Below are 15,977 nucleotides of genomic sequence, written 5' to 3'. Positions count from 1 at the left end.
ATATAGGAGACAGCAGGAAGAGAGGGGGTCGTCTTACTTACCTCCGAAGACCTCCGTTTCGTTTGAGGACCTGGGGTTGCTATGGCAGCTGGAGGTCACATGACCGCCTCCAGCTCTGCCATATATGGTGTCCTTCCTGTCTGGCTTCAGCCTGTATGCAGCTGATACCAGACAGGAGACTCTGACTGAAACAGTCAGGGAAGATCTCATGTAATGTAATATATGTCTATTACATTACATGAGATCAGTGATCAGAAAAATAAAAATTAATGTCCCATACAGGGACTAAGTAAAAATGTAAAAAAAAGTAAAAAAAAAAGTTTTTAAACTATTAAAAAAAAAAAATAAAAAAAATAAAAAAAAAATCACAAAATAAATAAAAATAAATAAATAAAATATTAAACCAATAAATCCGTAAATTACAAAACCAAAAAAAAGTACACATATTTGGTATCGCCGCGTCCGAAACAACCCGAGCTATAAAACTGTCACATTAATTAACTCCTTCTGTGCACACCGTAATAAAAATAAATAAAAAACGGAGCAAAAAAATATGCTTTTTCATCATATCGCCAAACAAAAAGTGGAAAAAAATGCGATCAAAAAGCAGAATAGAAATAAAAATGGTACCGCTGAAAACGTCATCTTGTTCCGCAAAAAAAAAAGCCGCCATACAGCTCCATCAGCCGAAAAATAAAAAAAGTTATAGCGCTCAGAATAAAGCAATGCAAAAAAAATATTTTTTTTTCTATAAAATTGTTTGTTTTATTGTGTAAAAGCGCCAAAACATAAAAAAAATACAGTAAGTGTAGTATCGCTGTAAACGTACTGACCCGAAGAATAACGCTGCCTGATCATTTTTACCACACGCAGAACGGCATAAAAAAAACCCTCAAAAAACAATTCCTGAAGTGTTTGTTTTTGTTAACTTTACCTCCCAAAAAACGGAATAGAAAGCGATCAAAAAATGTCACGTGCCCAAAAATGGTTCCAATAAAATTGTCAACTCGTCCCGCAAAAAACAAGCCGTCACATGACTATCGGCCAAAATATGGAAAAATTATAGCTCTCAAAATATGGTGATGCAAAAACTAGATTTTGCAAAAAAAGCGTATTTTAGTGTGTGACAGCTGTCATAAAAACCCGATATAAATCTGGTATCTCTGTAATCGCACCGACCCGAAGAATAAAGTAATCTAATCAGTTATATCACACGAGGAACGGCATAAAAAATAAATAAAACAAATATTATTCACCTGCTACTGATTTGTTTATTATGTCTCCCAAAGATCCCAGTAAGGCTCTGCTCACATTTATCCTGTGCTCTGCGCTGAGCACTTACACCAGAGTTTCCGTGTAAATCTCTGAAATACGTGATTCAGCCAGAACCCATGATGGAATTTTGTGCTCCCAAATCCAAATGCCTATTCTACAATAATTTGTTCTCCAATTGTCAAATAGCGCTCCTTCCCCCTCAAATCTCACCGTATGGCTAAGTGGTACGATACAGCCACATATGGGGTATTGACACTTTTAGAAGAAATTGTGTGACACATTTCGGCACCATTTTTACCCATTGCCCTGTGTGAAAATGTAAAATCTGAGGGTAAAACATTTTTTTGTGGTAAAAATATAATTATGCTTTTTTCACTGCCCAATGGTATAAATTTAAAAATTAAAAAATGCTCACTACTTCCCTAGATGAATTCCTTGAGAGGTGTAGTTTACAAAATGGGGTCACTTGTGGGGGTTTCTGCTGTTTTGGCATGTCAGGGGCTCTCAAATGTGACATGGTGTCTGCTGCCTATCCCAGCCAACATAGCGCTTCTTTCTCTTCCGAACCCTGCCGTACACCAAAGCAGTGGTTTTCCCCCACATATGGGGTATCGGCGTACTCAGGAGAAATTGTACAACAAATTTCATGGTGCAATTTATCCTGTTACCCTTATAATGCAAAATTAGGGAATGAAAAACATTTATGGGAAAAATGTGAAAATTTTATTTTTACGGCTCAATATTATAAACTTCTGTGAAGCAGCTGGGGGTGCAAGGTGCTCACCACACATCTAGATAAGTTCCCTAAGGGGTCTAGTTTCCAAAATGGTGGCACTTGTGGGGGGTTTCCGCTGTTTAGGCACATTAGGGGCTCCCCAAATGTGACATGGCGTCCGCTAATTATTCAAACAAATTTTACATTCAAAAAGTCAAATGGCGCTCCTTCCCTTTCAAACCCTGCCATGCGCCCAAACAGTAATTTGCCTCCACATATGGGGTATCGGCGTGTTCAGGAGAAATTGCACAACAAATTTCATGGTGCAATTTATCCTATTACCCTTATGATAATGCAAAATTAAGGGATGAAAAACGGTTTTGTGGGAAAAATGTGAAAATTTTATTTTTACAGCTCAATATTATAAACTTCTGTGAAGCAGCTGGGGGTTCAAGGTGCTCACCACACATCTAGATAAGTTCCCTAAGGGGTCTAGTTTCCAAAATGGTGTCACTTGTGGGGGGTTTCCACTGTTTAGGCACATCAGGAGCTCTCCAAACGCAACATGGCGTCCGCTAATTATTCAGACAAATTTTACATTCAAAAAGTCAAATGGCGCTCCTTCCCTTCTGAACCCTGCCGTGCGCCCAAACAGTGGTTTTCCCTCACATATGGGGTATCAGCACGCTCAAGAGAAATTGCAAAAAAAATTTGGGGTCCATTTTTTCATGTTACCCCTGTGAAAATAAAAAAATTGGGTCTAAAGTAACATTTTTGTGAAAAAAGTTAAATGTTAATTTTTTTCTTCCACATCCAAAAATTCCTGTGAAGCACCTGAAGGGTTAATAAAGTTCTTGAATGTGGTTTTGAGCACCTTGAGGGGTGCAGTTTTTAGAATGGTGTCACTTTTGGGTATTTTCTGTCATAAAGACCCCTCAAAGTGACTTCAAATGTGATGTGGTCCCTAAAAAAATGTTTTTGTAAATTTTGTTGGAAAAATGAGAAATCGCTGGTCAACTTTTAACCCTTATAGCTCCCTAACAAAAAAAATTTGGGTTCCAAAATTGTGCTGATGTAAAGTAGTCATGTGGGAAATGTTATTTATTAACTATTTTGTGTGACATATCTCTCTGATTTAAGGGCATGAAAATTCAAAGTTTGAAAATTGCAAAATTTTCAAAATTTTCGCCAAATTTCCGATTTTTTCACAAATAAACGCAAGTGATATCGAAGAAATTTTACCGCAATCATGAAGTACAATATGTCACGAAAAAACAACCTCAGAATCAGGGGGATCCGTTGAAGCGTTCCAGGGTAATTACTTCATAAACTGGCAGTGGTCAGAATTGAAAAAATTGTCCCGGTCACGAAGGCAAAAACAGGCTCTGGCGCGAAGTGGTTAATGCAATTGTTCTGTGGACATAGAATATTATGTTGGCAGCACATTACCAGCTTACACCGGACAATGTACTGCCAAGAATGATGATTTTTTTTTTTAAACCCATGTAATCATCGGTCCAAAGAAAGGGCATTTTGCTCGCTCATCATGTGATTGCTGGCCAGATGGTCCAACATCGCTCCGTCTAGAAATGCTTCTTACAAATCATCGGCCAATAGAAAACCAGCATGTGTTGACATACAGGACGTACGACTGGGACCCCCTGATAGTCAGTGAACTATACCCCAAACCATCCCCGACTGTGCTACTGATATTTGTGACAGACACAAATCTTCTAATCTGTACTGCCAAATAAAAAAAACGACCAAAGTTACTTTTCCTAGTAAAATCAAAATTTATTGTTAACATACAAATAAAATCAGAATATTACAGTAAAACAAGCAACTTTAAAAACCCTACAAAGCATTTAAGTTATAAAAGTAACAAATGGCAACTGTAAAACAAACACACAATGTAAAACTCCATGTGGTGAAATGTAAAACACAACAGGAAGAGACAGAGGTGTAAGAAGTGGGTGACTGGGGTGGAGCAGCTGATCCGACTGCAGGGCTCCAGTACGGCCCCTTCTACACGTGTGCGTGTATAGAATATGTGGGTTTGGGGGGGTTGTACTCAGTCTGTACAAATGTCGGCCTTGTGCATAGAAACTAAAGTTGCAACCAATTAGATCACTGCTTATATTTTTTTTAACTAGCAATGACAAGTACTGAGATTGGTTATTGGTCACTCTAGGTATCTATACATACCCTAAGTTTATATACTCAAGGCCCAATGTTCTGCTTCTGCTTAAAAAAAACAAAACCCTGTTATAGGAAAAGTCACCACTGAACACCATTTTTCTTCATATAAAGCATTGTGACACCTTGTGTCTTAGTGACGCATTAAGAAAACAAAACATTAGTGTAACATACTTCAAAAAAATTAAAAGGGTTGAATATTAAATGACTGGTTCCGCCCTTATGGTCCAAATAAGCAGTCGTGATCTCCCTTAGATATGTTCTGTATAGAAACCCCTGTAGGAAATATAGCACTGATAAAGCCGTATTCCCTATGAAGGTGCCTATGCAGGAAGTATCTGAAGAAGGCCATGGCTGGTTACCTCAGGTGTAACAGCAGACGAAAGCCAAAAGTATACGACCCCTTTAATACACAAGTACTTGCAAAATGTAAAACCCCAAATTAACAATACATGATACAGGTAAGGGGTGACCCTAGCCACCTACAAAAGCTGAGGACAACCCCCCAAAATGTAGTGGCATGGTGAGGAAACAGGAAAGTTAAGAGGCCTTCACTAAAAAAGGAGCCAGCCATTTTGTTACCCACACTATAAAAAAAGCACTCCTCCAATCAAAGTTTTTAGCATTTTAATATACTGCAATTATACAGCACTGTGTACTTACAATTGCTCATTTTGCCTTTCTACCCAGCTAATTCTTCTCTTTCCTGGGCTCAATGTAGAAACAGGAAGTCTTTTGTCCCTGCAGAAATCATTCCCCTCTGCAACTCCTGACTCAGCTGCTCCCTCCTTCCAGGGACTTTTGCAGTGACTCCTGAGTCATACAGGGAAAATTGACCTCCTATTTCCACATAGAGCTTAGAAAGATTCACTTAGTCAGTTTTTAATCACGTGATGTCATAGACCTAATGGAAAACTGTGTAGAAGGGAAAAAAATGAGCAACTGTAAGTACACAGTGTTATAAAATAGGATTGCAATATATTAAGAGGATAAACAATTTAATGGGAGTGTTTAAGGAAAATCAACAAATAAGTACGAGGCTGGAGTCGCCTACCGAGGACAGCCATGGAAAGTGAACCCAGCCTCATCATGTCCATGCAAAATGGCTACCTTTGAAGTGAGGAGTATTCTCTAGGAATAAGACATGATAAACCACTGCAAAAATTCCTTTGGTGAAGAAAGAATATTAAAAATAAATGTATTTTCTTGTGCAATAGCCCTTAGTAACAGCCAAGACTCATGCATTGTGAGCTTCCCGCAGACCATTGTCATATAAGGCTATTGGAGATCCGCAGGAAGCCATTGCTGCATTGTACCGCTAACCTGAATAATGTTATAGTATAATATGCATGGTCACATCCAACAACCGTCACAGTATGGGGGTCAGTATAGATCACATGACAGTTATATAGATAATGCATAGATTATATGGATTGCTATAGAGAAAGCCAAGAGTTGTGCGGTAAACACCAAAGAAACCTGGCCAGACCTAAAGTTTATATACAGCTTTAGTAAACTATGTGAACCCTTATTGCAGTAACTAGGTGTAGATCCTTGTATTGCAGAGTAAGGGGGAGCGGGGTCTGCTTCCCCATTGTAAAACTAAGTCCCAGAATGACCATGCCTTCTGTAGCCCCCTTCCCAAATAAACCCAAAACTATAAAATACCTATATACCAATTAGGCTAGGGCTACACAGCGACTTGTAATCGTGCAAAATAGGATCGCCATACTACATTACAACTAATAGTAAATCAATTATAGCGTTGGATGAGTAGCCTGCAAGTAAAAAAGCCACACCAAGATCTGCCTAACCATCACCAATTATGACAGCAATCCAAATGTCATGCGCCCACAAGTCACCATGTAGCCCTGGCTTTATTGCTGAGCCCCATGTACCACAGAACTCTGCTTAGTACAGGAATTTCCTAATGGAGTATTGGGCTATCACTTAGAATGAAGTCAGACAATATAAAGCCGACCATGATCGGAACACAATGCCGGACTGGCTGCGGCTCTCCCTACCCGAGAGTGACCGCAGCATAAAAATACATGAAGTGGTCATGCTCAGGTCAGGAGAGCCGCCGACCAGTCTGTGCACTGCGTTCCGATCTCACCCTTATGGTAAACCTTTACCAATCAATGGTCATTAAAGCACCACTCCAGTGTTTTTTTTTTCTTTTGAGTCCTGGAGTGACGCTGTAAGTGTAAGCCCATAGTGATATACTCGCCCTCTGGCGTCTTCCCCGGTTTCCAGCACCGCTCCCATGGCACCATCTTGTGAAAAGTGCCACTGACGCGCTCCAACAGACAGTGGAGCGCACCGGCAGATCCGATGAAGGCGATGGAAGGAGAGTATATGACGGGGCTTACATTTAAAGCACCACTCCAACTCTGCCATAAAACCCCCCCCGCTGGAGTGGTGCTTTAAAATAAGCCTGTTTACACAGGCAGACTACAGCAGTGATGTGCAGTGGCAGATCTATACTAGATCGGTCAGTGCACACACGCCGTCATGGCTGTCGGCAGTACAAGTCTTGTTTATACAGGACGATGCACCACCGAGAATCATGATCATTTGGGCTGCACAAAAGACCATATCATCCAATGAACAAGAGTCTTGCTTGTTCATCTGGTGATCAGCAGCCTGTTTACACTCTAAAGAAACATGAAGCAAGCATTTTATAAGAGCACTTACACTAAAGTTGCATTTACATTTGCAAATTGTGAGCATCTTCAGTACAATATGCCCATTAATTAGCAACCTGCTGCTGCAGAACTACAACCACCAGCATGCCCAGACAGCCAAAAGCTGTACAGGCATGCTGGGGGGAGATAGTTACATGACATATGTAGATTGCAGACCGCGGCTTTAAAACATTCATTTTAGAAAAATCTACACAGGGTTAATAAATTAAAAACATGTGCCAAAATGATAAATACGCCAATATATACCGTAACAGCATTAAAAGGGGCTCCTCCAAGCCTCTATACAGAAGCCAGTGCGCCTAACCCAATAATCTGCCAGATGAAATCACACAGAATACTACTAGTCCAGTAAACAATATGGCCACCAGTATTGTGCAGAAGCAACCAGTAAAGAGTATACATTATAATGGAACAGTAATTATATACTTTAGATTGTAGCTTCATTTTGGAAAAAGTTAATAGTCAATATAATGTAAAAGCAATAACCTTCAACCTGAAAATTCTTACCATCACTTGCATTTACTTGAAGGGGAGGTTATTACCCCAAAGATGTTTTCAAAATAGGTACTCCTAATAATTCCAACATTATTGAAGACAAGGGGATCTGGAAAAGGTGGAAGTGGGCAGAAGGAAATGGGGCATTGTAGATGGACTCTCCCTTTAAATATTACCATTAGTAAGAACCGTGAATGTGTAAAATGAGAAGGGACTAGAAATGGGGCAGAGGATAGAATTACAGCATAATGATACAGGCAGTGGAAATGAACAGCCAGTGTCCATAAAAGGTCTATTAAATGCTCTCCATAGCTTTAAACTCACTAAGAGCCTGCACAGGGTTGACATGCTTCTTCTGAGATGCCCGCTTAATCTTTGTCTGGGTCTCATCCGGCTTCTCTCTCTTGACAAGGGGCTTCTTCTCAGGAGCTTTCATTTTCCAAGACACTGCAGGAAGGTTCAGGGAAGCCATGCCCTGGGATCTCTGATATTTGGTGGAGGCCACGTAAGATGCCTTCACGGTTTGCACCACAGCATTCATCAGATTCTTGGCAGCTTGTATAAGGGACATGGCACTGTCCGCTCCGGAGACCACTAACTCACCACCAAGATTCTGGACTTCAGCCTTGACCTTGCTGCAAATATTTAACTGGTGGCAGTATAAGGCAATGCGTTGGAGATAGGCCAAGAGGTCCTGTTTGCAGGTAGAGTCGGGGCAGTGGTCAGCAATGGTTCGCCCCAGTTTATCCATCCGTGATCCAGCCTCTGCAATTTTCTTTGCTGCGCCAATAACATCTGAAGCATTTTTGAGGGGTCCTTTGCCCCTTGTAAAGTCAGTCATCTCCATCATGATCATGCACATCTGCTTGGCCAGGACAATAATGTCGTTGCCGCTGTCATCCCATTTGGATACCTCAGCATCCAACTTGCTCTTTTCTTCCTGGAAGCTTGCCACCTGTTCAGCAATTTTAGCTTTTTGCTCTTGTGGAAGCTGAGCCATGATGGCTCTGGCACTCTGCCCAGCAATGAGCTGATCGTCTTCAGTCTGGATGCTGGTACGACTTCTCACATCAAAGTCCTCAGTCTCAAAATCGGAATCATCCAGTTCTTCGGGGGTCCTTATCATGAGCACGGCTTTGCGGATGTCACGAATGCCATCGTACACCAGTCTGGAAGCATCAATGAATTCATTCTCATCCACTGGTTGGTTGGAGTCTCCAGTAAGCGCGCTGGCCGCAGCTTCTACTTGTTCGGCAAAACGTGGCATGACAGTGTCTGACAATAGTTTGGTGGCCTCAACTACCTTCTCGGTGTAGATGCCACCCTCGTAGTTTTCCATTTCAGCTGTGACAACATGGATTACTCTTGCCGCACGACCACGGATTGCGCCAGCTGTACGATCAAGTCCATCAACATCTCTTTCCTGCAGAGCAATAACACACTTGTTGACATCTTCTAGTATGTGGTTCTCCGAGACTGCCAAGAAGTCATCAATGGAGGTGATGTCATCCACTGCATCAGTCAAGATACACACTTGCTTCTCCCACTGCTCCTTGAAAATGTCCATATTATCCATTGCTACTTTACTATGAGGTTTGGCTGCCAATGCCAAGGCTGCGTTGATGACCTGAGGGCAGAGTGCCTCAAGCTGGTTGGCAGACATGCGGACAATCTTAACCCCATCTTCGTTGTTGGATATGGAGCACGCCAAGTTGGCCACTTCAATCAATTTGGTTGCATGTTCACGGAAGACTTGGGCGTACTCTTTGACTTCTTTCTCATTTCCATTCTTGGCAGCCTCAATCAAGACCAGGAGGGGCACATTGGTTTCAAGAAAAGAGTCAGAGACGTGATCCATGACTGCTTTACGTAGCTGCCTGCGCAAGTCTCTGGTCTTCCGGGTCATCCTGTCTATGGCAACATTAAGGGCATCGCTCCTTTCTTTACGACCAGCATTTCCCATGTACTCTGTGAGGAGATCCTGCAGGGCTTGTCTCACAGAGTTACATTCAGCCACAATTCGCTCACGACGGTCATCACGGGTGCAGGCAGAATCAGCCATTAGGGCGGCGCCACTGATGATGCTCTCCAGACGTTCCTCCAGTGATGGCCTGAAGCGCTCCTCACTGAAACCTTGGGGGTCCATGATTATCTGTTTATCAAAGTTATTTAAGGCAATGGCCAGCTCACCGCCATGCTGGGCCGGGGTCTCTTCAGAGGTGGTGGCCTGGGCGGCATTGGAGATGCCAGTCACTGCCTGCTGGAGCTGTTTGTAGACCAGGTCTCGGTTAGCTCTGTAGGCGGCTACATCAGGGTGCTGGAGACAGGCCTGGGTGGCACTGTACAGGATGGGCAGGTTCTTCTGCAGGATGCCCCTGGCTGCTGCCATCTGATCTCGGTGCCCACCATCCTTCAGCTCCTGCTGGCGCTTTGCAGTCATGGATTGCAGCTTGTCCACCTCTGCCTTCAGGGCTTTGTACTGGATGCCCAGGTCCTGCTCGGTGCCCGCATTCCTCAGCTTCACGATGCCCTCCTCCACCACCTTCAGCTGCACCAGCAGTTTGTACACATCGGCCATGTCTGCCAGGATAAGCAGCCGGGTGACGGCGGATAGCAAGGTGCGGGCGGCTCGGACTACATTGCCCCTCTTCACCGAGGAGCAGGGGTCGTCAGCAAAGTCCCCGGAGGCCGACCTCATCAGCTCACCCTGGCTGCGGACGTCTTCCACGGCGGCCACCAGCTCCTCCCGCAGGAACTGGCTTTCTCGGGCGATCTTGTCGCCGCTCTCCAGGAAGTTCTGCGTCGCTTGCTCCACGGAGGCAGCCAGCACTTTGGCTTTCTTGGAGCGGCCCTTCTTCTTGGCTGACGGGCCTTTGCTGCTGGTGTTCACCAGGGTGGTGACCTGAGTTACCAGCGGCTCCAGCAGCCGCTCCACGGCCAGTGTGCGGATCTCCAGGGACTTCGGGTCCCACTTGAAGTTGATTTCGGCGGTGTGGACGCTCATGGCTGCGCCGTCTGTGCTCTGGCGTCTGAGAATGACTGACTGCGAGCAGGTGAGACTAATGTGTGAGAGCGGGGGAGACTCCGCCCTGACCGAGCAGTATTGTTCCCAGGGAACAGGGGCCGGGAACTTCCGGCTCACCTCACCCCCCTCCTCCTACATTCCCTCACCCACCCGGAGAAGGCCGTGACGTCATGCGTTACACCCCCGGGCGGCTCCCAGCACGTGACAGGGCGCAGTGCAGGATGCTGGGACGTGTATTGTGTGCTGGGAGCTGCTGGACGTGCTGGGACTTGTTGTCCTACGACTACAGGAAACGGCTGGTGTACACTCAGGCAATTCGCTTAAAGGGACAGGAACGTGTTCAGCAGCGTGTCCATGAGATAGCGTAGCTGTATGGCTGCACACTGAAATGTCAGCCAAGATGAGACGTGGCCCATAGTCAGTCTGCTCAGAGACCCGTCTGGGGTACACAACATGACGATGCTACCTCACACTGTAACCACAGTGACTGTGGGGCGATGTAACTGCGACACAAAAGTCCTAAGAAACCTGCAAGTTTGGATTTATTGCAACCTAAGGGCTCGGTCAGATGGCAGTACTACATGTGTGCTGTCCTCAGGCATCACACGGACCGGTGTAATTCACTAGGGCAGACCGGGTATCACACGGACTGGTGTAATTCACTAGGGCTGACCGGGTATCACACGGACTGGTGTAATTCACTAGTGCTGACCGGGTATCACACGGACTGGTGTAACTCACTAGGGCAGACCGGGTATCACACGGACTGGTGTAATTCACTAGGGCTGACCAGGTATCACACAGACCAGTGTAACTCACTAGGGCAGACTGGGTATCACACGGACTGGTGTAACTCACTAGGGCTGACCGGGGATCACACAGACCAGTGTAATTCACTAGTGCTGACCGGGTATCACACGGACTGGTGTAACTCACTAGGGCTGACCGGGGATCACACAGACCAGTGTAATTCACTAGTGCTGACCGGGTATCACACGGACTGGTGTAACTCACTAGGGCAGACCGGGTATCACATGGACTGGTGTAATTCACTAGGGCTGACCAGGTATCACACAGACCAGTGTAACTCACTAGGGCAGACCGGGTATCACACGGACTGGTGTAACTCACTAGGGCTGACCGGGGATCACACAGACCAGTGTAATTCACTAGTGCTGACCGGGTATCACACGGACTGGTGTAACTCACTAGGGCAGACCGGGTATCACACGGACTGGTGTAATTCACTAGGGCTGACCAGGTATCACACAGACCAGTGTAACACACTAGGGCAGACCGGGTATCACACGGACCGGTGTAATTCACTAGTGCTGACCAGGTATCACACAGACCAGTGTAACTCACTAGGGCAGACCGGGTATCACACGGACCGGTGTAATTCACTAGGGCTGACCGGGTATCACACAGACCAGTGTAACTCACTAGGGCAGACCGGGTATCACACGGACCGGTGTAATTCACTAGGGCTGACCAGGTATCACACAGACCAGTGTAACTCACTAGGGCAGACCGTGTATCACACGGACCGGTGTAATTCACTAGTGGTGACCAGGTATCACACAGACCAGTGTAACTCACTAGGGCAGACCGGGTATCACACGGACCGGTGTAATTCACTAGGGCTGACCGGGTATCACACAGACCAGTGTAACTCACTAGGGCAGACCGGGTATCACACGGACCGGTGTAATTCACTAGTGCTGACAAGGTATCACACAGACCAGTGTAACTCACTAGGGCAGACCGGGTATCACACGGACTGGTGTAATTCACTAGGGCTGACCGGGTATCACACGGACTGGTGTAATTCACTAGTGCTGACCGGGTATCACACGGACTGGTGTAACTCACTAGGGCAGACCGGGTATCACACGGACTGGTGTAATTCACTAGGGCTGACCAGGTATCACACAGACCAGTGTAACTCACTAGGGCAGACCGGGTATCACACGGACCGGTGTAATTCACTAGGGCAGACCGGGTATCACACGGACTGGTGTAATTCACTAGGGCTGACCGGGTATCACACGGACTGGTGTAATTCACTAGTGCTGACCGGGTATCACACGGACTGGTGTAACTCACTAGGGCAGACCGGGTATCACACGGACTGGTGTAATTCACTAGGGCTGACCAGGTATCACACAGACCAGTGTAACTCACTAGGGCAGACCGGGTATCACACGGACCGGTGTAATTCACTAGGGCAGACCGGGTATCACACGGACCGGTGTAATTCACTAGGGCAGACCGGGGATCACACAGACCAGTGTAATTCACTAGGGCTGACCGGGTATCACACGGACTGGTGTAACTCACTAGGGCAGACCGGGTATCACACGGACTGGTGTAATTCACTAGGGCTGACCAGGTATCACACAGACCGGTGTAACTCACTAGGGCAGACCGGGTATCACACGGACTGGTGTAACTCACTAGTGCTGACCAGGTATCACACAGACCAGTGTAACTCACTAGGGCAGACCGGGTATCACACGGACTGGTGTAATTCACTAGGGCTGACCGGGTATCACACGGACTGGTGTAATTCACTAGTGCTGACCGGGTATCACACGGACTGGTGTAACTCACTAGGGCAGACCGGGTATCACACGGACTGGTGTAATTCACTAGGGCTGACCAGGTATCACACAGACCAGTGTAACTCACTAGGGCAGACCGGGTATCACACGGACCGGTGTAATTCACTAGGGCTGACCGGGGATCACACAGACCAGTGTAATTCACTAGTGCTGACCGGGTATCACACGGACTGGTGTAACTCACTAGGGCTGACCGGGGATCACACAGACCAGTGTAATTCACTAGTGCTGACCGGGTATCACACGGACTGGTGTAACTCACTAGGGCAGACCGGGTATCACACGGACTGGTGTAATTCACTAGGGCTGACCAGGTATCACACAGACCGGTGTAACTCACTAGGGCAGACCGGGTATCACACGGACTGGTGTAACTCACTAGGGCTGACCGGGGATCACACAGACCAGTGTAATTCACTAGTGCTGACCGGGTATCACACGGACTGGTGTAACTCACTAGGGCTGACCGGGGATCACACAGACCAGTGTAATTCACTAGTGCTGACCGGGTATCACACGGACTGGTGTAACTCACTAGGGCAGACCGGGTATCACACGGACTGGTGTAATTCACTAGGGCTGACCAGGTATCACACAGACCAGTGTAACTCACTAGGGCAGACCGGGTATCACACGGACTGGTGTAACTCACTAGGGCTGACCGGGGATCACACAGACCAGTGTAATTCACTAGTGCTGACCGGGTATCACACGGACTGGTGTAACTCACTAGGGCAGACCGGGTATCACACGGACTGGTGTAATTCACTAGGGCTGACCAGGTATCACACAGACCAGTGTAACACACTAGGGCAGACCGGGTATCACACGGACCGGTGTAATTCACTAGTGCTGACCAGGTATCACACAGACCAGTGTAACTCACTAGGGCAGACCGGGTATCACACGGACCGGTGTAATTCACTAGGGCTGACCGGGTATCACACGGACCGGTGTAATTCACTAGGGCTGACCGGGTATCACACAGACCAGTGTAACTCACTAGGGCAGACCGGGTATCACACGGACCGGTGTAATTCACTAGGGCTGACCAGGTATCACACAGACCAGTGTAACTCACTAGGGCTGACAGGGTATCACACGGACCGGTGTAACTCACTAGGGCTGACCGGGTATCACACGGACTGGTGTAATTCACTAGTGCTGACCGGGTATCACACGGACTGGTGTAACTCACTAGGGCAGACCGGGTATCACACGGACTGGTGTAATTCACTAGGGCTGACCAGGTATCACACAGACCAGTGTAACTCACTAGGGCAGACTGGGTATCACACGGACTGGTGTAACTCACTAGGGCTGACCGGGGATCACACAGACCAGTGTAATTCACTAGTGCTGACCGGGTATCACACGGACTGGTGTAACTCACTAGGGCAGACCGGGTATCACACGGACTGGTGTAATTCACTAGGGCTGACCAGGTATCACACAGACCAGTGTAACTCACTAGGGCAGACTGGGTATCACACGGACTGGTGTAACTCACTAGGGCTGACCGGGGATCACACAGACCAGTGTAATTCACTAGTGCTGACCGGGTATCACACGGACTGGTGTAACTCACTAGGGCTGACCGGGGATCACACAGACCAGTGTAATTCACTAGTGCTGACCGGGTATCACACGGACTGGTGTAACTCACTAGGGCAGACCGGGTATCACACGGACTGGTGTAATTCACTAGGGCTGACCAGGTATCACACAGACCAGTGTAACTCACTAGGGCAGACCGGGTATCACACGGACTGGTGTAACTCACTAGGGCTGACCGGGGATCACACAGACCAGTGTAATTCACTAGTGCTGACCGGGTATCACACGGACTGGTGTAACTCACTAGGGCAGACCGGGTATCACACGGACTGGTGTAATTCACTAGGGCTGACCAGGTATCACACAGACCAGTGTAACACACTAGGGCAGACCGGGTATCACACGGACCGGTGTAATTCACTAGTGCTGACCAGGTATCACACAGACCAGTGTAACTCACTAGGGCAGACCGGGTATCACACGGACCGGTGTAATTCACTAGGGCTGACCGGGTATCACACAGACCAGTGTAACTCACTAGGGCAGACCGGGTATCACACGGACCGGTGTAATTCACTAGGGCTGACCAGGTATCACACAGACCAGTGTAACTCACTAGGGCAGACCGTGTATCACACGGACCGGTGTAATTCACTAGTGGTGACCAGGTATCACACAGACCAGTGTAACTCACTAGGGCAGACCGGGTATCACACGGACCGGTGTAATTCACTAGGGCTGACCGGGTATCACACAGACCAGTGTAACTCACTAGGGCAGACCGGGTATCACACGGACCGGTGTAATTCACTAGTGCTGACAAGGTATCACACAGACCAGTGTAACTCACTAGGGCAGACCGGGTATCACACGGACTGGTGTAATTCACTAGGGCTGACCGGGTATCACACGGACTGGTGTAATTCACTAGTGCTGACCGGGTATCACACGGACTGGTGTAACTCACTAGGGCAGACCGGGTATCACACGGACTGGTGTAATTCACTAGGGCTGACCAGGTATCACACAGACCAGTGTAACTCACTAGGGCAGACCGGGTATCACACGGACCGGTGTAATTCACTAGGGCAGACCGGGGATCACACAGACCAGTGTAATTCACTAGTGCTGACCGGGTATCACACGGACTGGTGTAACTCACTAGGGCTGACCGGGGATCACACAGACCAGTGTAATTCACTAGTGCTGACCGGGTATCACACGGACTGGTGTAACTCACTAGGGCAGACCGGGTATCACACGGACTGGTGTAATTCACTAGGGCTGACCAGGTATCACACAGACCGGTGTAACTCACTAGGGCAGACCGGGTATCACACGGACTGGTGTAACTCACTAGTGCTGACCAGGTATCACACAGA

The 15,977-nt window shown here is 47.0% G+C and overlaps 1 protein-coding gene and 1 pseudogene across 5 annotated transcripts in view; one reads left to right on the top strand and one right to left on the bottom strand.

The window, feature by feature from the left end:
• IFI35 (interferon induced protein 35) overlaps positions 1 to 15,977 on the top strand; it is a 117,535-nt gene that overhangs the window by 51,674 nt on the left and 49,884 nt on the right. Inside the window, exon 1 of one of the 5 annotated variants that reach the window (XM_073683631.1) lies at positions 10,149 to 10,442. The exons of the other annotated variants lie outside the window; for them this stretch is intronic. Within the exon in view, the coding sequence (XP_073539732.1) occupies positions 10,392 to 10,442 (51 nt within the window). The 5' untranslated portion in view covers positions 10,149 to 10,391. Of the gene's footprint in view, positions 1 to 10,148; positions 10,443 to 15,977 lie in introns of those variants that run through there. 5 annotated transcript variants of the gene reach the window in all.
• LOC141272673 (catenin alpha-1 pseudogene) lies at positions 3,760 to 10,535 on the bottom strand (annotated as a pseudogene).

The sequence above is a fragment of the Phyllobates terribilis genome, unplaced genomic scaffold, assembly GCF_046119375.1.
Source record: "Phyllobates terribilis strain yellow unplaced genomic scaffold, ASM4611937v1 Scaffold_5__5_contigs__length_657084704, whole genome shotgun sequence".
NCBI lineage: Eukaryota > Metazoa > Chordata > Amphibia > Anura > Dendrobatidae > Phyllobates > Phyllobates terribilis.
The sequence above is the reverse complement of the archived record's forward strand: the minus strand, read 5'-3'. Positions and strand labels throughout refer to the sequence as shown.